Below are 24,727 nucleotides of genomic sequence, written 5' to 3' on the forward strand. Positions count from 1 at the left end.
TATATATATTTTTTTTTTTCCTTCCCGTTAATGCTTCATACTCCAGTCCAGTTGGTCGCGGTAATACACCATAAGTTGGCTTGTCAACCGCCATTAAATCTTACAAGAAGAAGAAGAAGAAGAAGGGTACGATGGCGGCTGCCTATCTGACCCACCATCAGAAGGTCCTGCGACTCTACAAGAAATCACTGAGACACATCGAGTCATGGTGTATTTTCAGGTGAATTAACTTTCTAAAATATAATTGTAGTTATATTTGTTTGTATGCCTATTAATTAGCTGTTTCGAGAACACAAACACTGCAATAGATCTTAGCCTGTCCTGCTAACTCTTCTGTTGAATTACTGCTACATGCCCTTTAGCACATGAACTGCTAACGTAACATGTCCTGTCCTGCACATTTGCATCTGCGTTAATTGCCTTTAAAATACACTAGGATGCATTTATTTAGTGGCGATCGCTTGGATCAGACTTGTTATAAACTGCAATTATGTAATGCGCCGTTTGTGCAGTGAAAAGCGAAACCGATATAAAGTTGGCTCGACGTTTGACATTTTGTCAGAGATGCCATTCGGAAATCTTCTAATACCTCTTTAACGATTTAGCACAATGACAAGAGACATACTGTGTTGTAATTGTTTTCAATGTAGAAGAGAACACACATTGTGTTTTATTGGTTTAATCTGCCTTAAGGAATTATAAACTGATGGACCATAATGTAAAAGTGCAGGAAAGGGACTGTCTGCAAAGTGCAAAACGAAGAGAAAACAGCACACCATTCCATCTAAATGCTTCACTTCAGAAATGTATAAATAATAAATCTCAAATCAAATGGGTGTGTCTTATTATTTGTTCATAAAAGAACATTTAGCTGTTGGTTTTATTCACAGAACTGTGGCAATAAACAAAAGTTATTGAAATGTACCAATTGAGAAAAAGCTTGCAAAAATTACAAAGATTGTGCAGTTTACCGCCCCCTAGAGGAAGATATCGCACTTGTCTTGACCAAGTTTGACATTCAGAAGTTTAATTAATTTAGAATGCACACAGTTTGATCTGTAAACTTAAATTGGTGTCTTGTTACATTGCATAAATAAATATTACTTACAGCCATTTTCCATTATCATATGCAAAATCAGGATGCATACTATTGAATTATTAATTTAACTGCTAACACATCTATCGTTTAAAGCATACAGTATTCCATCTCTTAAATTCCCCCTCAAAAGCAGGTCTTGTTACTGGTTTCTAGAAGAACATTTTGATGGTGGTTTTAGCCACATAACTATAATATACCTGGGCATAAAGAACATTTCGGTGAAGGTTTACTCTCATTTGTAATTCAGGATACATGCTATTAGACAAAATTTGAATCTGTTAGTAAATTAATTTAAGAAATCATGCTGATGTTATTTCTCAAATCTAAAAGGTGTGTCCTTGTTACTGGTACCTTGATGAACATTTTTTGATGGTGGTTTAAGCCCAGAACTATAATAGAACGCATAACTAATTGAAAATTAAACCAATACATCATTTAGTTTTTTCAAATAAATACAATCTTCTATCTCAGATATCAAGGCCTGTGTCGCTGTAACAATTTCATAAATGATATTTTGCCAGCAGTTTTTCATTGTCAAAAGTGATTGGCCGAAATCATGCTATTGACATTCAAAATTGCTTGCGCAGTCTTCCCATAGAGTCTCCAGTATCCTACTGCCCCCTATAGGAATGTGCTGCAGTTTGTTTCGAATGAGTTTGACATTCAAAGTTTATAAAAGTCTTTTACAAAAAAACAAAGTCTTCTGTTTCAACTTCAAAAAGGTGTGTCTTGTTTTCTGATTTCTCAACGAACAGTTCACTTCAGGTTTGTAACAACTCGATGTAAAATCAGAACACATGCTATTGAATGTAAATAGTAGGTTCTTGAAGCAGTCTCTGTTGCACCACAGTTCTTCTGGATTTATTCTTCCGTTGCAGTTTTGTATGTCATTCCAGACAAACAGAATGATGATCAGAGATCTCGTGTGTGTAGCACTGACTGCTTGTAAAAACAAAAATCTCACTGGATTCTTACAATTAATGGCAAAATTAATGTTTGGAAATGTAAACTGATATTTCCTACTGTACACACTACAGCAAAAGATGGAAATAACTGACTTAAGAACCATTTTTAGCTGGTGAAAAAAGTACTAGTGTTCCAAATAATTTTGAACCACACACTTTGCGATACTGTCATATGAAATGCTAAATCCAAAAGATAGAAAAAAAAGCCAAATATATTGTATATTAGTTTATTGACCTAAAAGTACATTCGTTTTATATAGTTTATGGAACAACACAATTACACAATTTAGGCTATAGATCTTCAATTACACATACATACACCCACATATAATCAGCATAAAAATTTCTAATCCATGCATTACCACCACCAACAACACCTAACACGTAGTCTTGCACTCTTTCAAGAGCTTTTTTTTTAAAACAAAAGGTTAGCTGTACTTTTTGGAGTAAATATTGAGGAAAGTCCAAAATGTTTATTCAGTGACACAGGAAATAATATTCAAACAGGAAAATATTTTTGTTTAATGAACTCGTTATTCAATATATATATTTAATAGTGTATATTTATATATCTATCTATATATCTATAAGATATATATATCTATATATATATATATATATATATAGATAGATAGATAGAGAGGATAGATATACGACATGAATATAATAATAGCTTATATAAATAAAAAATTACAGAAGTATTTAAAAAATCATGCCTATTAAAATGTCATGTACAAGTACAGAAATATCTGTCAAAGCTAAAAAAAAAAAAAAAAAAAAAATGTACAAAGGGTCCATTTGACTGAAGTTTTATTCTTATAGTTATCTGAAGATATAGTTGTGGGTCAAAATGTTAATTATTTTTACCAAATAGAGGTATTACACAAAATGCATTTAATTTTTTAGTGCTGCCCTGAGTAAGATCTGTTTGCATCACAAAGATGTGTACATATAGTCCACAAGACAGAAATAATAACTGATTTGTGTCAGAAGCTTCAGAAGAAACCTATATATACACTTAGTACAGTTATTTATCCAAAGAGTTTTTGTGAGACCTGGATAGTTTTGTATGAAAGAATATTGGACAGTTTAAACTGCTCAGGAAAAGATAAGGGACTCAGGAACAACTATCAAAAAAAAAAGAAAAAAATAAGAAAGACAACCAACAGCAGAAAAAAAAAGAAATTTGAATGGAATGAATTTTTTTGCATTTATTCAATAGCAAGTGTTCTGATTACATACGAGTGTAATAACCTGAATTGAAGATGTTCATATAGAAATCAGAAACAAGACACACCTTTTTGAGTTGAAACAGAAGACTTTATTTATTTTAAAAGAGTTAATACTTTTGAATGTTCAAACTCATTCGAACAAACTGCAGCACATTCCTCTAGGGGGGGGGCAGTACTACTGGATACGTCTATGGAAGACTGGGCGCAAGGCGATTTTTTTGAATGTCAATAGCATTAACTTCCGCATCACTTGTTGACAATGAAAACTGCTTGCAAAATATCATTTATTAAATCTTGTAACAAGACACAGCCTTTGTAGCTTATGGGGGAAGATTGTATTTATTTGAAACTAATTTAGGTGTTGGTTAATTTTCAATAGTATTGTTCTATGATAAATTCTGTGGGCTAAAACCACCCACCCAAATGTTCCTACAGATGTGACCAGTAACAAGACCCCTTTTAGATTTGAGAAAGGAACACTGCATCGGCCCAAAAAATTTTTTTTTTAAATTCTTTATTAACAGATTTGATTTTAGTTCAATAGCATGTATCCGAATTACAAATGGAGAGTAAAAACCTGCATGAAATTGCTCCATTTAGGCCCAGTTACCAAGACCAACAACCCGTTTGAAGTTTGAGATGGAAAACTGTATCCATTTTCAAAATGAATTTGATTAAAATAGTTTTGAATTCCAACTCAGTCAAAACAACTGCATTATCTTCCTCTAGGTTGCAGTAATACTGGAGAACTCCGTTGGAAGGCGTTTGCAAGCTTTTATTGGAACGTATACAAAGCAGCAACTTCTCCATCCGCTTTTTGACAATGAAAAGTATTGGCAAAAATGTTTTCTATGACTCTCTAGAATACACAGCCTAGGATTTTGAGAAAGACGCTGCATGCAGATTTAAATAATTTTATTTAACATATTGAATTTTAATTCAATAACAATGTATCCTGATTGATTTTATGCCAGTAACTTTGCATAGAAATTGTCCTTCTGGTAATACCCAAAAAAAATTAACAGCCAAACACTTTGAAGCTGAAATAAAGACGGTAATGAATTTAAATTAACTTTTAAAGGAGCCATGTGTTAATGGTCTGCAAAAAAATCAAGTCATACTCCACATTCCATACCAGATTGGGGTCGTACACTGCCTCAATAAAGTGAATTGGTCGACTCTAGAGGACAAACGAGAAACGGCATAGTCCTCTATGTTCCGCCCTACCTTCACAACAACCCTAGAGCCATAGCCGACGCCCTAAGGAAACGTTTTGCCTCCAGAGGAACGTTTGGTGATGTCAAGTTATTTTGAAACATTACATCCTTCAAGCTACTCCCCCTTCACCTTTACCAGTGAATATGTTCATATCCCCCCCCCTGCGTTTTGTCATATGAACTTGTTGAGTTGTTATACACATTATTTGAAATAAATTAATTTGACAGACAGCATTCTGTCTACATCATATTGGGCAACATCAGACAGGTGATATTTAACCAAGCTAGCGCCAACCACGTAACCTAGCTGCCAACTCTCAAGCATTCAACGTGAGACACACGCAATTGGACTTTTTTCCACACGCTTTCAATTCGAAAAACTTGACCGCTCCTGAATAGAGTTAGTGAGTGCGCGCGCGCGGCCGGGGCGCTCTCTCTCTCCCTCTCCTCCCTCTCTCGTCGGGTTCATTAATCATCGAAGACAGTTCAAGCTTTCTTAGGTATTGTTACATTTTAGCATCAGCTTGGTAGAGACGGGCTTTGGTAGATAACAGGTGAAAACCGGATCGGATCTGTGGGTAAGTTCTAGCTACTAAATTATCAAACGCAGCTAACGGTGTTAGCCATCGCTAACATTAGCACGTTTATCGAAAAGCCTTCGATACATTATCTATGTTATGGACCTGTCCCGAAAAAAATACACAAACTACTAAACAAACTTCTACTTCTAGGCGATAATACTAACAGCATCTTACTTACCATCCAAAGAAATGTTGCAAGTTCGGAGTCGAACCTCATTTCTTTCAAGTCCATCAGTTGTCTCCAGCAATGGAAAGCAGTGCCGATGTTTTACTGCTGGTTTCGTCTCCTTTTCTTATCGGATTTTGATTTGTGATTTCCAGCGCGCGTTGTTTTTCCCTTAGCGTGTGTGTGGTGGTAGGTTCCTCTTGCCAAGGGCTTTCAGCCATCGCTTCCCGCTCTCTTCCCTGAAACTGAAATGAATTAATGGGGCCGTACCTTCCACACATTGACATCAGGTCAAGTACAGCCCACAAGCCGTGCTAGTTATTATGCGTAGTATTTGCAGTTGGCTGGTGGTTATGTTGTCCCGCATATCTGGCCTCCCATGTCCGAGACTGGTATTACGACACCCTGTCGGGCCGTGGCTAGTAGTACATGCTAATGCTAATTAAGTTGAGATCTCTGCAGCACTATAACGTGACATTTTTTTTTAATGATCATCGGGCACGCCCTTATTTCTTCTCAATTCTTTTTGATGCGTGTAGGTCATTTTTTGGGATATTTTTACCTCAATTTGTACACCATGGCAACTTTAAAAAATATTTTGAATTGTCAACACGCAGTCCTAAACATCTTCCTCCTATGGGGCAGTGTATTGGAGACCTCTGTGGAAGGCTTCAAAATTGGATGTTTGAAAGTCCATAGTGTCCTCTTTTGCATCACGTTTTGACAAAGAAAACTACTGCGACAATGTTTCTTACAAGAAATCTGTAACAAGACACGCAGCCTTTGACGCTAAAATTAGAATACTGTATATATTTTTGAAACTAAATTATGTATTGGTTTCATTTTCAAATAGTATGTGTTCTAATTAATAGTTATGTGGCGAAAACCAACATCAAACTGTTTGTCTAATCTGTAACAAGACACACCTAAACTGTGTTGTGTAAAAAAAACGTGTGTGTTATAAATTAATTTATTCAAGTCAAAGTCAAAACAACTGTAAAACAACACTCCTTCACCAGCGTTGTCCCCTTATTTGTTGAATTTCAATAGCCATGTTTTTTCGGTTTATAGTGTCCTGTTGACTAAAACAAATATAACAAATCCTTCTTAGCAAACAATAAACCAATAGCCACACCATGAGGTTTTGATACAGGATAGTGTATTATTTTAAATTTAATTTTCTTTATTAGTGTTAAAATTTCAATAGCGTTTACTTATTTGGTGTCATACTTCCGTTACTATAACCCAAAAAAAAAAAAAGGACCTGTAATCAGCCTACTGCCATAACTAACCACTGGATTATGGAATACGAATGCTTTTAATGTTGTTTTTTCTTTTATTAATAAATTTTATTAATAGTAATAAATATAATTAATAACTAATATCACATATCTTGTTTACAATATTTTCTTATTTAAATTCAGTGAGCATTATAAGTGTTTGTCTTTATACTCTGTCAAAGACCTTGGGTGACCAAATTGCTCTTGTTTTGGTTAATTATAAAAAACATTCCAGTGGTGGAGATTAAAATAATTAAACTGCGATGTGTGTTCAGATCTACGTTCTATTGCTTTTCATATAAGCCAATTTTTTATACAATTATACTCATCCACTAAGAATTATATTGAATTTTTTCGCGGCTGAATATCGTCTACTATCCAATGTCAAACAGTCGAACCAACTTTGTAATCGGTTGAAAAGCGAAACCTCAAGAAAAGCGGGAAATCGCAAGCGTTGTTACGTTTTAACGTTACGTTACACTAAATAGTTTTTTAAAACTCGGCGTATAATGGTTGCTACTTCAGCTGATTATAACGAAATAAACTTTTTCAATTTTTATTTTATTTATTTTAGAAAATTGTTTTTCGAAGACGTCCGCCATGCGCCAGTCTTTGATCATATACTAGAAAAACACCGTAATTCAGCCCAAATATAACAAACATCAAGGATTAGTTCACCCTCCAGAGTGTTCGTTCATTTGTCAGTGGTAAAATGCAATGAACGATTGTTTTATTAGCGACTCCATCAGACAGTTTCACATATATTTAGCATGTACCACAGAGACCCAAGAAAAAAAATGCAGGATAAGAAAAAGATTTCACTCATGTTCGCGTTGTGGGAAATTATATGAATCTATCCATTTGTCCAGTGTTGCCTATTACTGTTTATTTTTAGGTAGAGGATTTATACTATACAAAATATATTAATTATGCCAAAGCTTCAGAAAACAATGTGTGTTAGGCTACAACATGACAGGTAAAAGAAATAGTTTTTCTTTTGTCATTTTGAGATAAAAAATTACATAACATCTTGCAGAGTCTTCAAAAATGTTATAATTTTAAACAAAAATGGGAGATCATGAGGGGTAATCAGTTTATTTTTTTTTTTTCAAGCACAAATCCACTGCCCTCACAAAGCTATTTCACATAAAATATGTTAACATCTAGTCCACAAAACACAAATTATCACTGTCCTCAGTTGTTTTTCTGTTTAAAAGGCCGGGACACACCAAGTCCGACTTCAAAGAACTATGGCCGACGAACACCAAATGGTGTTTGTCGGCAGCATCCAGACCAAAAAGCTGCGCTGGAAAAAACACCGCACAGACTAAAGCCGTAGGCAAACTAACACGTGCGTTCTGTACATGCGTGAGAGGAAAACGCGCTGTTCATATCAGCAGCTATTAATGGTATATATTCGTCATTCACAAAGGAGAAACCGAACAAAGATATACGTAGATAAACGCAGATATAAGAAATGTAAAACAAAGCAGCGCTTGCTTACCATTTTGATTTTTAGTAACGTTAATAACTTAAAATTATTTTTAAGTGGCTCATGTTGTTATGAAACCATTCACATATTAGAATGATTGGGAAAGATCACGTAAACATTTAAAATCAGCCTTCTGTCTGTATACCGCCTTCCTTCACATGCTTGTTTTCATCACTTTTGCTTTAATTCTTTGCACTGACTTGTTCGCTAAAACTGAACATCCATGGATCAGAGAGCTCTCCTCCCTCGCGCCGAACACCCGATGTCCCCGATGTGAGCCCGACAAGTGGAACACACCAAACAAACTAGCCCGACTGTCGCCCGTTGATGCCAAATGGCCGATCGTCAGCTTGGTGTGTCCCGGGCTTAAAAGATGGATCTCAAAATCATACAGTCACTGTTGGAAAGGGTTCAAATTTGCATAAGATGCCAAAGTCCCTTTAAGGCAAGTCATGTCACTTGGCGGGCATCTTTGAAACATCTCATGGGCAAGCAAGTGCAGCTCCTATCTCTTTCAATGGGGTATCATCAGATTCTTCAAACTGTTCGCCAAACTTAAGATTAAATTTCATATTTGAAATCAATTAAATCTGACAACAACTGTTTCATAAATGTGTAAATAATGTCAATGACATGTAGTAATAAGAATTAAGCATATAAAAACTTTAAAAAATTTTTATAATTATAATTTGATAATTTTGGTATAATTTTCTAAGGTTTAATTTTGTCTTGTGAATTGTAAACATCTATTATTTGAAATAAAATACTATACTTTAAAAAGAATGGAAACTTTAAATCTGCAGGATTGCAGCCTTACAGTAAAGTGGAATAGAATACATATTTTTTTTAATGTACTATATGTTGAATTATGTGTTTAAAAGAGACGCTGCAGAGTGTGATGACATTATGTCTGTTGCGGTGCCTGTAGAAATTTTGCATACCCAAAGTCTACTGTGACCTCAGCTTTGGGCAGTATTCAGAAGTCAGATGAAAAGAAAAATGGCATCTAATCTTTTCTGAAGATTAGATTAGATTCAACTTTTATTGTCACTGCACATTGTAAGGTACAAGGCAACGAAATGCAGTTAGCATCTAAACAGAAGTGCAATAAGCAGTAAGTACAGAATATGTAAGGTCTACAATAAGTACATAACTATACAGATAAGTATTATGGACATAATTTACAGATTTTAAATACTATCAGCATGATATACAGATAGGTGTACTATGAACATACTATACAGATGGATTATGTGAAAGTGTATGTGAAGAGTTCAGATGCAAAAACCTCTAAATCCATCAGACTTATTTTCTTTAAATAAGCATTTTTTATCAGGCTCCTATGTTCACGTTCAGTAGTTTTGTTTTAAAGGTACTGATAAGGTTATTAGTCAGTGAATAAAATAACATTTTTTCAAAAATGTCACTTCGGTCAATTCAGTGATTTTTAACAAATTCGATTTTCTTTTGCGTCAAAACCAGCTAAATCCACTTGTGCTTTTTTCGCAGAAACCTCTAAATCCACCTCTTTGGGACAAGACATAGTAAATATTTGAAAAATCACTAAAAAGTAAGCTAGAAACCTGAAAAAGATTAGAGTACAATCATTTCAAAACGAACAGTAGACAAACCTACCTTTCAACCCCAGGGGGGTTGAATGAGATCTGCGATTATTTGCAAATTCCACCCCATCACCTTTCTGCCCTGTCTGAATAAAGACAAAAGCCCCCCCCCCACCCCAAAAAAAAAAAAAAAAAATTATATATATGATTCACACAGTATAACCACATTGGCAAAAAATGGCAGTACATTTATTTTAACAATTCAAAAAACAAATATTGCACAAACATTAAATTAAAAATACATAAATCTGTCCAAGTAGGTGCATTAAGTCAGTAACATTACATTGACATCAATAAAATCTTAACAATCATGTCATTTCTGATATTTGGGATTTATAAGTTGAACAATGTAAACATTGCAAACATTGCTGTAAACAAGCATATTAGATTCAGTATAATCAAGTATGTATGTAAAAACAGTGCAAAACATTCTGATACTTTTTTGAAGTGTAAAATAACAGTCTACATAAAAACATAAATATTTCCAATGCCCACCAATATAACGTGCTATGTGCAACTAGTATAAAAAAGCTTATCCGATTCAAATTGTTTATTGTATAATCAAGTAGAACAGAGCAACATTCTTAAACATCAATATATGTGCATTTTGTATAAGAAGCTTATAAGACTTAAGTAGTGTAAAGTAATAATTTAATGTATAACTCAAGTATAAAAAAAATTCAGTGCACAAAACAGGTATTCTAAATAAAAATTTAAAAGGTCTAACATAAACAATTCCAATATAATGTTCCGATATAAACTGCATATCAGATGCAAGTAGAATAATTCATTAAATGTAAAGCGACATTAAGATAACAATAAATAACAACTTGACCTCTTTGTGAATTACAAATATCTTACAATAGCTTACACAAGCAAATAAAATACAGACAGTACTGTGCAAAAAGAGGACATCTCTCAGACACTTTTAGATGCTGTCATTCATTCATCCTCAAGGTCTTGTTCAATGTCCCTTGCCACCATCACTTGCCAGGATGTTTTCATAAAACTCTTGTACAGCTTTTGATGCTCCCAACTCACCCAGCAACTTCAAGACATCAGTCCTCTTTGCTTCCTTGACGCAGTTCACATCCGGAAGAAGAGCCGGCTTGAACTGAAACCACTTCTTACCCCGCTTCAGCACAGAGTGCTGGCAAAATTCACCAGCAAACGCAGGCTTAAGCCCCAGCTTATCTCCAGAGATTTGCAGCACTCTTGCTTCACTTATTTTGAATGATCTCTGTGTTGTTGTGAACCTGGCTGCTGCTTCTTTGAAGTCATAGCACTGCCAGTCCTTTCCATATTGATAGACAGTGCCATGCTTTTGAAAAATGTTATTATACTCTTCCGGCAACAGAATAGTTGTATGCTTCCGGATATCTTGCTCAATCCTTCCAAACACTGTCAGCCGGAAGGAAACTGTGCCCTCGTATAGGAAAGAAGTAAGTGATGTTGAGCTGAGGGTACAACTGAGAACGCATGGCAAACAACATTGACAGAACATTAATGTTTTTATTCTGGCCATAGCAAGAGTCTGAGAACAGGCGGAGGCTCTGACACTGGCGCAGATCAACTCTAGCCACTGAGGTGAAGTAGTGATGTAGAGCTGAGGCGACAATGTTACTATCCTTTGAGTTCTCATATTCCAGCCAGGTGTACAGATTTATCTTATGCCGACTCTGGGGTTCTCCTCTGCCACGGTGACGGACACACACGAATACATAAAAGTATACCTGCCGTGAGTAATACGTTTGACAGATGGCAGACCTAGGAAGGACCAGGTTCTCCATTATGTCAAAGCAGACAGTGAATGTATCACCCACGTCATTTAGTTTGTCATAAAACTGACGAGCTCGGCGACGGTGAAGTGTGTAAAGAAGAAATCTTGTTTCCTCTTCTCTTCTGCAGTCAGATCAGGATCATTGATTGCAATGCGGAATTTGACACACGAAGAGCACACATCTTTGGCAGGATGACCAAAAGCCAGGTTAAAGTCATACACAAAGGTGCTCCAGTATAGTGAGTAGGAAACTTATTGATGATTCTGCTCAAGAAACATCTGATGCATTTTTGCCACACTCAAGTCACTCGGCAGGAACTTTCTCCCAGGTGCACAACGGCGGGCATAGTGGCTTGCTCTACAATTAAAAGACTGTATGTGCTTTCGAACTATGTCCTCCTTTGCAGTTTGCTCTTCAGTTTCCCTGGGACCACCACGATTTTCGGGACGTGCTTTGCCGTTCTCAAGCCAGTACTTTGCAATACTTTGAACTCTGTCTTTCTTGACACCTAAAATGAAAATAAACATGAAACCAATCATGCAGGCATATTACCCATATTACACACAATTTAAAAACATGAATTGAAAACAGTTATACAGTTTATTATTTTTTTGCAAAGGTCTACTCATATTAAATGCTCTCCCCATTGTGCAATAATACTATGTGCAATATCACTTATATTTCTTTGATACCACCCATCTTAGTCCATCCCTATACCTTATTCCATCTATAGCTCACCTGTCTATTTTTTTATCATTTTTTTTTTATATATGTATTTTATATGTGTAAAGTGCATAGAAAATATTTCAGTATGCAAATGCATTATTCAGTGTTTTCTGGATGAACAGACAGTAGTGCAAGTAATAACAAGTTTGCTGTTTTTTTTTTTTGCTTGTTGTAAATAAATAAATAAATAAATTGGTCAGGTGCAGTGATGAAGTGGGGGAGGAGTCTGTGTGTATGGTGTGGGGGGTGTCAGAGGGCCAGAGTTCAGCAAAGGAGACAGCTGTAGGAAAAAAGCTGTTCCTGGATCTGCTGGTCCTTGTCCGGAGGGTCCTGAAGTGCCTATCTAAAAGCTCCCGTCGGGTGTTTGATGTTAAAGCAAAGCTGTTCAGTACAAACAGACCCGAGATGAGAAGGAAAAATACTGCAAATAATAGGGGGTTCAAATAATAGGGCTGGGACATTAAATCGATGCATCACAAATCGCGAAATGATTCTGCATCGATTCTGAGATTTTCCAAAGGCATTCACGATTCTCTTTTGAGCTTAGTTTTTAACAGCAGATTGCACTGTGTGCTGTAGAAATCGCTGTATTCGGCTTGCTTCCAGTTCCTTACACAAGCACCACTTGAACCTAAAATAATAATTCATAAAGTTCGAAAAAGGTTGAAGTGAATTACAAGGATGTCCACAGTGGGCTGTGAACATCATAAAAGCATAAAAGCCGATGTGCAAGTACATTTAAAGACTTATATTACTCAGCTGAATGCACAATCGCTCTTCTTCATAAGCATTTGAGTCTGTGGTTAAAAACTAGCCTAGAACGCTGTCTTCTGTTAAAAACTAAGATCAGAATCGATTCAAGAGAGAATCACGATGCATTCCGAAAATCTCAGAATCGATCCACAAATCGTGATTAGGGGTGCTCCAATTGATTGGCTACCGATCACAATCGGCCTATTTAAATAAGTTTTCAGGCTACCAAAATCTCAAGAGTACTGCCCAAAGGGCTATCAGGGATTTTTAAATTTTGCGAGCCCTATGCAGGTTCAGGTTTCGGTTCTTTTTTGTGCTGTGCAAAAGGAAACCAGATGGCAGAAAGCGGCATCCTATTTTTCTTTAGGCTTATTTTACACACAAAGATTTGTTTTTATTGTGAATGTACACAAATATAAGCAAACAGTTTACAATTCCGATTATCTTTGATTAAAAGGAGTAGTTGCTTCCTATGCTTTATGACAAAAAGGAGTAGTTGCTACCACTGTTAGAAGGAAAAAAATCAAGTAAAGTCATCTTTATTGATATATAGCACTTTAAACAAAAAAGATTGCGTCAAAGCAACTGAACAACATTAATTAGGAAAACAGTGTGTCAATAATGCAAAATGACAGTTAAAGGCAGTTCATCATTGAATTCAGTGATGTCATCATGCAGCTCAGTTCAGTTTAAATAGTATTTGTGCAATAATTTGCAATCAAGTCAATGATATCGCTGTAACTGAAGTGACCTCCAACTAAGCAAGCCAGAGGCGACAGCGGCAAGGAACCAAAACTCCATCAGTGACAGAATGGAGAAAAAAACCTTGGGAGAAACCAGGCTTAGTTGGGGGGCCAGTTCTCCTCTGGCCAGACGAAACCAGCAGTTCAATTCCAGGCTGCAGCAAAGTCAGATTGTGCAGAAGAATCGTCTGTTTCCTGTGGTCTTGTCCCGGTGGTCGTCTGAGACAAGGTCTTTACAGGGGATCTGTCTCTGGGGCTCTAGTTGTCCTGGTCTCCGCTGTCTTTCAGGGCTGTAGAGGTCCTTTCTAGGTGCTGATCCCACCATGTGGGCTGGATACAGACTGGATCTGGGGTGACTGCACTGACCCTCTGACTTGGATACAGACTGGGATCTGGTGGCTACGGTGACCTCGGAATAAGAGAGAAACAGACTAATATGAGCGTAGATGCCATTCTTCTAACGATGTAGCAAGTACATCGGGTGTTATGGGAAGTGTTCCCGGTTCCGGTTTACCTAATTAATGCAGCCTAAAAATCCTTTAATGGATTTGGATATTAGAAGTGTATTAGTATGTTATGTGCAGTGGTGGACAGTAACGGAGTAGCTTTACTTCGTTACTGTACTTAAGTACATTTTTCAAGCATCTGTACTTTACTGGAGTAGTTTTATTTTGAGTAACTTTTACTTTTTACTTCACTACATTCCAAAGCATAAGATCGTACTTTTTACTTCACTACATTTCATAAAACATATCGTTACTCCTTATAAATAGGCTATCACGTGCTCTGGCACGCAGAAGCGGTTTCTGATTCAAGAACGAAACTGATTCTTTTCAATGAACCGTTTAAAATCGGTTCACAAATCGCACCAACGATTCATTCGCGAATTAGAATGATCCGATTGCAGCTGTTCTAGAGTCTACAACTCACTGATTCAAATGAACCGTTTAGTGCGAGTCTCTAGTGAACTCAATTCACAACCGGGAGATCTTGTGAGCGCGTGCGACTGATGCTGCTAAAAGTAAGTTACTAATGTCGAATTTTGAGATTCATTATTGTTACTGAAAATCATATTTAGGTCAAAATTGTCATTTGTTTGTGAACTAAATCTGCTGTAAAGGGTGATCTATTTAAGCCCACTGAAATGCTTGAATGCAAACACATCAGCATCTGTGCCTCTTAGGTCAAAAAATAAAACATTTAAAATAACACAGATTAAATATAACTAATGCACGTTCAAATTCCCGCTGCCATAACATTAACAGTTCTATTAAAATGTTACGCATTTAGCCCTATGTGACGTCTGTTTTTATATTGTTTTATCAACAGTATAAAGGTATAAACGTTTATATTGTTTGAATTAACCACCCAAGTAGACAGATATGAATGTTAATTCATAACCATACTGAAAATAAGTAAATATTGGTAGCTGATGCTAACTGTCTAGCTAACAAGCTTGCTGGTGCTAAATTGAGGTTATTTTAAAAAAATAAAGTCCAAATATTTTTATTCAACCACCTAGATAGATTATATCTGGTGGGAAAAGAAAGGCTGTGATGTTCAGAACATGGTCACTACAGTAATTATCAAAGTGGGAAGTGATGCCCTCTGGGAGTATTTGGCCCGGGGGGTTTTTACACCACAGACAGGTTTGAGAAGAAAAAAAATCATTTATGAAAATGTAATTATATTTTCCTTAAAATGTTCTTCCTAACTTCAGGCCTTATTCTCATGTCATATATAAATGTAATGATCTGCAAAACTACAAATTTTAAAACACTTTTTTTCTTACTGGTGAAAATCTGATGGTCAGATGTGACCCTGGAGCACAAAAACAGTCTTAAGTAGCTGGAGTATATTTGTACCAAAAGCCAAAAATATATTGTATGTGTCAAAATGACTCATTTTCTTTTATTGCAAATATTAATAGGATATTAAGTAAAGATCATGTTCCATGAAGATATTTTGTAAATTTCCTACTGTAAATATATCAAAACTTATTTTTTGATTAGTAATATGCATTGCTAAGAACTTCATTTAGACAAGTTTAAAGGTGATTTTCTCAATGTTTAGATTTTTTTGCACCCTCCAGACTCCAGATTTTTCAAATAGTTGCATCTCAGACAAATATCATCCTTTCCTAACAAACAAAACATTAATGGAAAGCTTATTTATTCAGCTATCGGATGATGCATAAATTTCAATTTTGAAAAACTGACCCTTATGAGTGGTTTTGTGGTCCAGTGCCACAATCTGTTTTCTCTCAGGTACATCGCAGTGTAAGCTTCACAGTGAACATAACTACATCACTCTAGTCAACGTAGTACATATCAATAACAAAAATATATCTTGACTTCATATAGTGGTTATTTTGGGAAAATTCCAGGTATTTTGCGCAGTAGGATTATAAAAAAAAAAAAATGTGCTAATATAAAATTAAATAAGTCGCCTATATAAAATTGCAAAATAAATATATCTGTCAGTACTTTTTTTTTTACTTAAGTACATAAAAAATCGAGTACTTTGTACTTTCACCCGAGTAAAATTGAAAAAGGAGTACTTTTACTTTTACTGGAGTAACATTTTATTATATGTATCTGTACTTTTACTCAAGTACTTGATTTGTGTACTTCGTCCGCCACTGGTTATGTGTAAGCCAGGTTAAAGAGATGGGTCTTTAATCTAGATTTAAACTGCAAGAGTGTGTCTGCCTCCCGAACAATGTTAGGTAGGTTATTCCAGAGTTTGGGCGCTAAATAGGATAAGGATCTGCCGCCCGCAGTTGACTTTGATATTCTAGGTATTATCAAATTGCCAGAGTTTTGAGAACGGAGCGGACGTGGAGGACTATAATGTAACGAGCTCGTTCAAATACTGAGGTGCTAAACCATTTTTATGGCTTATAAGTAATAAGCAAGATTTTAAAATCTATACGATGTTTGATAGGGAACCAGTGCAGTGTTGACAGGACCGGGCTAATATGATCATACTTCCTGGTTCTAGTAAGAACTCTAGCTGCTGCATTTTGGACTAACTGGAGTTTGTTTACTAAGCGTGCAGAACAACCACCCAATAGAGCATTACAATAGTCTAACCTTGAGGTCATAAACGCATGGATTAACATTTCTGCATTTGACATTGAGAGCATAGGCCGTAATTTAGATATATTTTTGAGATGGAAAAATGCAGTTTTACAAATGCTAGAAACTTGGCTTTCTAAGGAAAGGTTGCTATCAAATAGCACACCTAGCGACCTAACTGATGACAAAGAATTGACAGAGCAGCCATCAAGGCTTAGACAGCGTTCAAGGTCATTACATGCAGAGCTTTTAGGCCCTATAATTAACACCTCTGTTTTTTCAGAATTTAGCAGTAAGAAATTACTCGTCATCCAGTTTTTTCTATCGACTATGCATTCCATTAGTTTTTCAAATTATGTTTCGCCGGGCCGCGAAGAAATATAGAGCTGAGTATCATCAGCATAAAAGTGAAAGCTAACACCGTGTTTCCTGATGATATCTCCCAAGGGTGGGTAACATGTAAAGCGTGAAGAGTAAATCGGCCCTAGTACTGAGCCTTGCGGTACTCCATACTGCACTTGTGAACGATATGAAACCTCTTCATTCACTGCTACGAATTGATGGCGGTCATATAAGTAAGGGACCTGATATTCAATAAGCCAAGCTTTATCATTTGTTTATCTGTATTGCATCTGTTTTTATTTGTTGAACCTCAATTAAATTGTTGCACCACTTAAGCATCCAGCCATTGAGTGATGACAATCTGCTATGTATCTCATCACCACGGTAAGCAGGGAGGGGACCAGAGCATATTACAGTGTCTGACATCATGCTTGCAAGTTCACACACCTCTTTAATGTTGTTTTTAGTGATCTCCGACTGGCGCAATAGAATCGCCAATAACTAGAGCACTTTCATCAGGTTTCTCAGTGGGTGCATCACTGAGTGGGGAGAACCTGTTTAATGTTTTGATCGGAACAGAAGAGTGGTGTTTAGACCCGTGACTATGCCGCCTCACAGTCACCCAGTTGTCCTGCTGCAAAGGCCCTGTTACCGGAACCGAACAATGTACAGGACTCCCTGAGCTAGACGCATCCAAAGCCATATCTAGAGCCCTAACATTCTTACTGTCCTCAATTAAAGTTTGGATGCGTGTCTCTAATTCTGAAATCTTCTCTGTCAGCCTAACTATTTCCCTGCATTTATCACATGTGAATCCCTCATCACCGACAGAGCTAGATAAACTATACATGTGGCAAGCAGTGCAAATAACAATAGCAGGAGAAGCCATTACTCACCGTGCTTGATGAAAGTTTCTTACCACAGTTGTTTGATGAACTTGTGAAAACCGGAGAGAGAGAGTAGCGAGAGAGAGGAGGAAAGAAAACAGCGATAGGCACAAATGGAAATGCTAATGACAAGCTAACGAGTGCTAACGCGATGCAGGTGCACTGCACTTGCGGATTTAAAATAAAAGTGAACGATCAAATTAATCAGATTAGATTGATAGATAATATCAGAAATATGGTGGGAATTAAGTTATATTTTATCACTTTAAACAACAGAGAGTGATAGTAATATAAAGATTCTACAGAAAAACAAAGCTACACGGAGCTATCACAAAACAGCAGCAAGGCAAGCAGAAAGCAGGAATAACACTGTCCAACAGCGACACCCACAGCTGGCGCCGCATGCGCGCACAGTTATGCTTTGCTACCTTGACAATGCAGCCTGTCCAGTATCATAATAAAATACAGTCAGTCAAACATATAGAAGAAAAACAACACACTGCTCAGTTTAAATATGTAGTAAAATCTGTGCTGTTAAGTGTTATCACTGTACCGCCATGATGTTATGCAAAACATTTTGTTTTACGTGAATATTGGAATTCGAATGAAGTACATAATAAATAATAATTTGGCATTCAAATACATAGACAGTATGGTGTTGAATGAGAGACCCAACATTGGTTTCGGTTTTGTTTTAGCCTAAATTAATTCGTTTTGGCTTGTCGTTTATATTGCTATAGCTTAAAGGCCTATTTTTAATTCTTGTTCTTTTCTAAATACTGTTAATTGAAAGGTTTTGTTGTGGAGTGACGGGAACTAAAAAAGCCTAGCTATGTTTACAGTTTATTATAATGTTTGTAAACATTTCACGTCAGCACTAGGCCTATTTCTGAATGAAATAATAAAATCTGACTCGTTTTTTTTTTTAAACACAATTTTATGAGAATACTGAGTGACCTGTTTGTTACACTGTTTACTTCCTTTTTAATAATATTTTTTATTAAATATTTATTTATTTGGGAAAAATACATTGTCATATAAAGTATAAGTATGTTTATTTTACACATTTATTTTTAATCCATTGTCAAATGCTAAAAATTTCTTAAATATTAATTTAACATTTCTAAAAAATTATATCAGCTTTATATCGGCTATCAGCCCAACTGCTTTCCAAGATATCAGCATCAGCTGTCAAAAAAACAATAGCGGTCGACCACTAATTTTAACCATTCAGCAAACCTTTTTAAATATTTTGATAAATTACTGAAAATAAATACATTACATTTTATAATTACATAAACCTTTTAACTGATTGTATTGAACTGTTGTAATTATTATTATCCTTATTATTGTTTTTTATTTTACAGAACAACAGTAAAATTACAATAATAACATTTATTAATGTTGATGGAGTTCTTGCTTTTTCTCAGCTTTTATTTTGGCAGAGACCCACAGAAAGACCTCAGTGCTTCTTTTTGTTGACAACAGCAGATTTATAAATTATTCTCATTACGAATTTGGGAAGACATTTGTTGCACGTATCGCATTGTCACATACTTTGTAAAAATTCATAAAAATGTCACTGAGCAACTGACTAACACCATTTCAGTGCAGATTTTCCTCACGCTTTGGAATTTGAACACTGGTGCCACGTAGAACAAACAAGTTTATTTATCAAAAAAAAAAACCATACACAAACAAATAACAAAAACCCATTTCAAATTTTATCAAGTGCATTTTCATCATACAGTAACCAGCAACAACCAACCCTACTTCTCATCAAAGACATGCGATGCAGTGCTAAACAGTCTCTCGCTGTCGGTGCTTGTAATGATTTTTGCGTCTTTCTCGACTCTATTTGATTGCGGCATGTCATTGTTCGATTCAATTTATTTGGTCTTTTTGCTTATTCGGTTGCCGAACATTCCCTACTTGTAATTTGTTTCTTTTTCTTAATTTAAATAACACAAATAAAATAAAAACTAGCTATATCGAGGTACATATCATTATCATGAAATAAAATTTGTCATACTGTGAAATAAGATTTTGGTGATATCGCCAACCCCTAGTAATCAGGAGCTATTTGACAGGCTTTTTAGCGTGCGCACATTTCTTTTACACCGAAATCAGAAAAAAAGCACGTCAGAACAGCACACAAATTAAATGTTTAACCAGCAAGGCTTTAAAGCACATGCATATGATGTAAATTTGTGATTGCGAAGTGCAGTCTCCCGTGAGTGTAACTGAGCTACCATTTGATGTGAATGTATGTCGCGTTATACAGTATATTGAGATAGAGGTGCCAGAACTGCAACTGACAATGTATGCTGTAGTATGATACTACGATATATCTTCAAAAACAGATTGTGGAGACATTTTAATCTTCCACACTCAAAATCGTCATATCACACACCCCTATATCTATCTGAAACTTGCTAGCAGTGTGATGATACCAGCAACTTCATAGCGACACCTTACCAATCATCGAAACCAAACTAGAAGCCACCCAGAATACGCTAGCAACAACCCCAACTACAGGGCTCTAGACTAACTTTTTGCACTGGTGCGCCTAACAAAAGTTAGGTGCACCCAAATTTTCGACCGCATTGCATTTAAAACTGCAGTTTTACAAGTTCAATTTTTTTTTTTTTGTAATCGCGGTCCACATAGGCAATATTGACTTGTTAATGATTAACTAACAATCTGGTCAACATAAAGGTCTTTATTTGAAACACAATTCTACAAGAAAGGTAACTTACTGAAAAAGTGTTGGTGCTTAAAGTGCTTTACTGAGCTGAAATTTAAACTTAAAACATCTCAAGATAAATGAAATAAAAAGAAAATCTAAATTAAGACAGCACTCCTTGTTTGTTATCTTTATTTTATAAGTGCACAAAGTTTTGTTGTTATTATGTCTATATGCAAAAATAAGTAGACCCTTTACAGATTCGATTGATGTATTGCTCTTATCTGTACGATCAAAACTGAAAGTGTAATTTAAGTTCTTTTCGGGGTTATCAGGAGAAAATGCCTCAGAACGCGTATACGCGTTAATCGACTTCAGAGGGTTAATTTTACTGGTAATATAGTTTTATATAATCATTTCACAAATGTTTATAGATCATTAAAAGGATTTTTAAAAATGGTTATAGATCATGAAAAGTGTTGGCAACAATTTATAATAAGCTCTCTTCTGGTTTACATTAGTTAATGCAATGAACATTCAGATCATTTATTAATCTTTTTTTGTTTTAGTTAATACTATCATTAAAAATATTAATGTTCATGTTATTTCAAAGAACATAAACTAATCTTAAAGTAAAACATTAAATAAAATGTATTAGAAAATAATGTATTAAAATATTTTTAATTAAGCTTTAATTAACATTAATAAATATATAAATATAATTTTTGTTCATGTTAACTAATATAGTTAAATAATATAGTCTTTAACATTAGTACAAGCTAAGTATGAACAACATTTTTTACTGCATTTATTTGTGTTAGTAAAAAATTGTTTATTTTAATTCATGGTACAGTAACTGATGTACATTAACTATATATTTTTATTAATAATGTAGCAATCCATTTTGAACATAATATTAACTAAGATTCATAAATGCTATATAAATGATGTACGTTAACTTATAAAACTGTTAAAAACTAAAACCTTATTGAAAAGTGTTACAAGAATTTGATGTATACTGTTCTTTGTGTGCGTGTTTGAGAGAGAGAGACTCACATTATTAAATGCTAGGGCTGGGCGATATGACGATATAAATCGGATGGACGAAATTAAAAGTCTATCGATTAATACTTAATGCTCTATCGTTTAGTTTGTGGTGCCGCAAAATACATTGTTTACGGCAATACGTTTTCATTAATTGAATGACGGAAGTCACATGCATTACACGGGGATGCAGGCAGACACGTGAATAACAGCATGTGCGCGCTCAAGTCACGTTGCTGTGTGCGTGGTCATGAAAACTTAATGTTTGCATGCGTTTTTAAGCACTGCAGTTTAACCCCTTACCAGTTTACCCCCATTTTCGGCATAGAGACAGAAATGACATACCCAAAATAAAAAGGTTTCTGCTCATGAGTCTTTCTGACTAGATACATAATCAACATATGTTCACAAAGCTGACACTTCAAAGTTTACTGTTCAAGAATCAGAATTACCCGGACTGTTATGATAATAAAGATATATAAGCTCAAACATAAAAACAAAAATATTAAAAACATATTTTTTAAATGTATTAACTACTGATTTTAGGCCGTTGAAACAAAAACAGAGCTATATACGCGCGCTGTCTCTGTTTCTGTGTGAGAGGAGTGCGTAAGCTGCGCATCAGCTGCTTATAGAGCTCGTGAGCAATTTTGCCCTTTATTTGCTTTAAACGATTGCATAAACACTTATATGTGTCCAAATGCAAGTATCCTCATAAACACAGTCATTTAGATTTTAAATGATTGTAAACAGTACTGTACTGTACAATACAGTAATGCTGTGTTTTTGGAGATTCAAAGTACTTTTTTACCAAACAATTCCTCAACTATACCATTAGCTTGCATGTGAAATATTAATTTTTTAATGAAAAAAATACTTAAATGATGATCTAAATTAAATATAAGATGTTTCTGGATATTGATCTAGGTGTTAGGTGTAGATTTCTGCCATCTGCTGGTTAAAGAAAAACCTAGTTTAAGAAAGAAATGGTTTTGTCCATAGATACTCAGCAGAGGGCGATAGAGATCCATTCATTATACTGGATGTCGCCAACTGCTTATATCATAACTTTTGAGATACATTTTGAGAATTTAGTAGTTTTTGATGCATTTTGAAATGTCTTTTTTTTTTTTTTTTTTTAAAAAAATACTGCAGAAATTTGATGGAAAAAAATGCCAAACAAGAAACACCTAAAGGACAAGACTTAGTCAGATTGTAGTTGCATATTATTTATTTCAATGAACCAAATGTAGAAAAAAATTAACTTTAGAATTTAGAAGAAATTAATTAAATGATATATAATTAAAACCAACAGCAAAATGCAGAAATTAACAGGAGTGAACAGTGAATAACAATAACATTTTTGATGATCACATTCAGAACACTGAACATAAAATCAATAACAAGCTATAAAAAAAAAAATAGGTAATGCATATGTGTGTGCGTGCATGCATTAGGTCTCACTCACACGTGTTCTCACACTGATTTCATTTGACAAATTCCATATAGATGCTCTCTGTGGCAGTCACACCTGTGTGTGTGAGTGTACATGTGTCTCCCTATGTGTGTGTGTGTGTGTGTGTGTGTGTAAGTGTGTGTGAGTAAGTGTGTGCGTGCGCGTGTGTGCATTAGATCTCACCCCTTTTATCTTCGTTCTGCATTTGTGGGTAATTTTATTTGCTAAATTCAATACCAGTGCTCTCTGTGGCAGTCATAACTGTCGTGTGTGTGTGTGTGTGAGATAGAAAGTTTGTTCCACTTTGTGTTTATGCTCTAGGACCAGACCTTGATTTAAAATGTAATTTTTTTTTTCAGATGTATGCCAGGTTTGTTAATTTTATTTGCCAATTTCTATAAAAATGCTCTCTGTTGCAGTCACACACGTGTGTTTGTTTTTTTGTGTGTATATGAGATAGAAAGTTCGTTCCACTTTGTGTTTATGCTCTAGGACCAGACCTTGATTTAAATGTAGAAATTTTCAGATTTATACTGGATTTTTTTTTTATACTGGAAAAACATTTTCCCATTACATTTTCAATGTGGGGTCTATCTGACCCCAAAGATCATGAGTGTGACTTTTTTCCATTTTCAAAAATACACAAAGGGCTGATTAAACCTAAAAAAGCCCAGTTTTTGTGTGTGTAGAGATAGATAATTTAGGAAAAGTCACACAATTTTATTCCACTGAGATGAATGGAACCATTTTTTTTTTAAATGAATAAAGAAAAGTCGATTGGGGTCATATAGACCCCAAAGGATATAAGAGGGTTAAAACTGTGCTGGCAGACACGCCAAACCTCCTTTCAACGGCACATATGGATGTGCCATCCTGGAGGAGCTGGTCTACCTGTGCAATCTGATTGCAGATACTGCCTCATGGTACAATTAGAAAGAAGGACTCTTAACATAACATAAAATTATAAAGGATAAGAAGAGTGTAGTTGTCTGTAGCCACCACCCGTTTACATAAATGAAGAAAACCCGGGGGTACCCAAGGCATTTTGGAAACAATAGCACTAAAATAATGCATGAAGGGCAGAGGAATGTAATATTTCTCATAACAAATGCTATTTTGTTTATACCATAGTAGTATTTATCTAACTATGCTCATGATAGAGCCATCCATGTTTTTATTTGTGGTTACATAGGTTTTTATGTCGTATTATTCCTAACCGTACCATTCACAAAAACTTTTTCTACTCTTTTAGGGATAAATATCGTTTCTATGCATGTTTGCTGCGAGCTCGCTTTGATGAGAACAAACATGAGAAGGACATGATGAAGGCCACCATGATGCTGAAGGCAGGCGAGGAGGAGTTCTGGGCCAATCAGCACCCGCAGCCCTACTTGTTCCCAGACTCACCTGGAGGAACATCCTATGAAAGATATGAGTGCTACAAAGTAAGTTACAAACTAAAATGTATATTGTGTAGTCGCTGTGCAGTTTTACTGCTGTTTTCATAAGCCAAGTTCACACTACGCAACTTTAAATTTCGGCAGATCGCTGTGCTGTTCAGACTACATGACTTCC

The 24,727-nt window shown here is 35.4% G+C and overlaps 2 protein-coding genes across 2 annotated transcripts in view; both read left to right on the top strand.

Annotated features, from left to right (window-relative positions):
- Window positions 1–24,727, top strand: part of LOC122148743 (NADH dehydrogenase [ubiquinone] 1 beta subcomplex subunit 9-like) — a 146,127-nt gene that overhangs the window by 63,129 nt on the left and 58,271 nt on the right. The window lies entirely within an intron of this gene.
- On the top strand, window positions 69–24,675 carry LOC122148744 (NADH dehydrogenase [ubiquinone] 1 beta subcomplex subunit 9-like). The gene is made up of 2 exons (XM_042776124.1): window positions 69–220; window positions 24,405–24,675. The coding sequence occupies exons 1-2, from the start codon at window positions 132–134 to the stop codon at window positions 24,658–24,660; spliced, it is 345 nt and encodes a 114-aa protein (XP_042632058.1). The 5' UTR covers window positions 69–131; the 3' UTR covers window positions 24,661–24,675.

Source organism: Cyprinus carpio, chromosome A19, assembly GCF_018340385.1.
Source record: "Cyprinus carpio isolate SPL01 chromosome A19, ASM1834038v1, whole genome shotgun sequence".
NCBI lineage: Eukaryota > Metazoa > Chordata > Actinopteri > Cypriniformes > Cyprinidae > Cyprinus > Cyprinus carpio.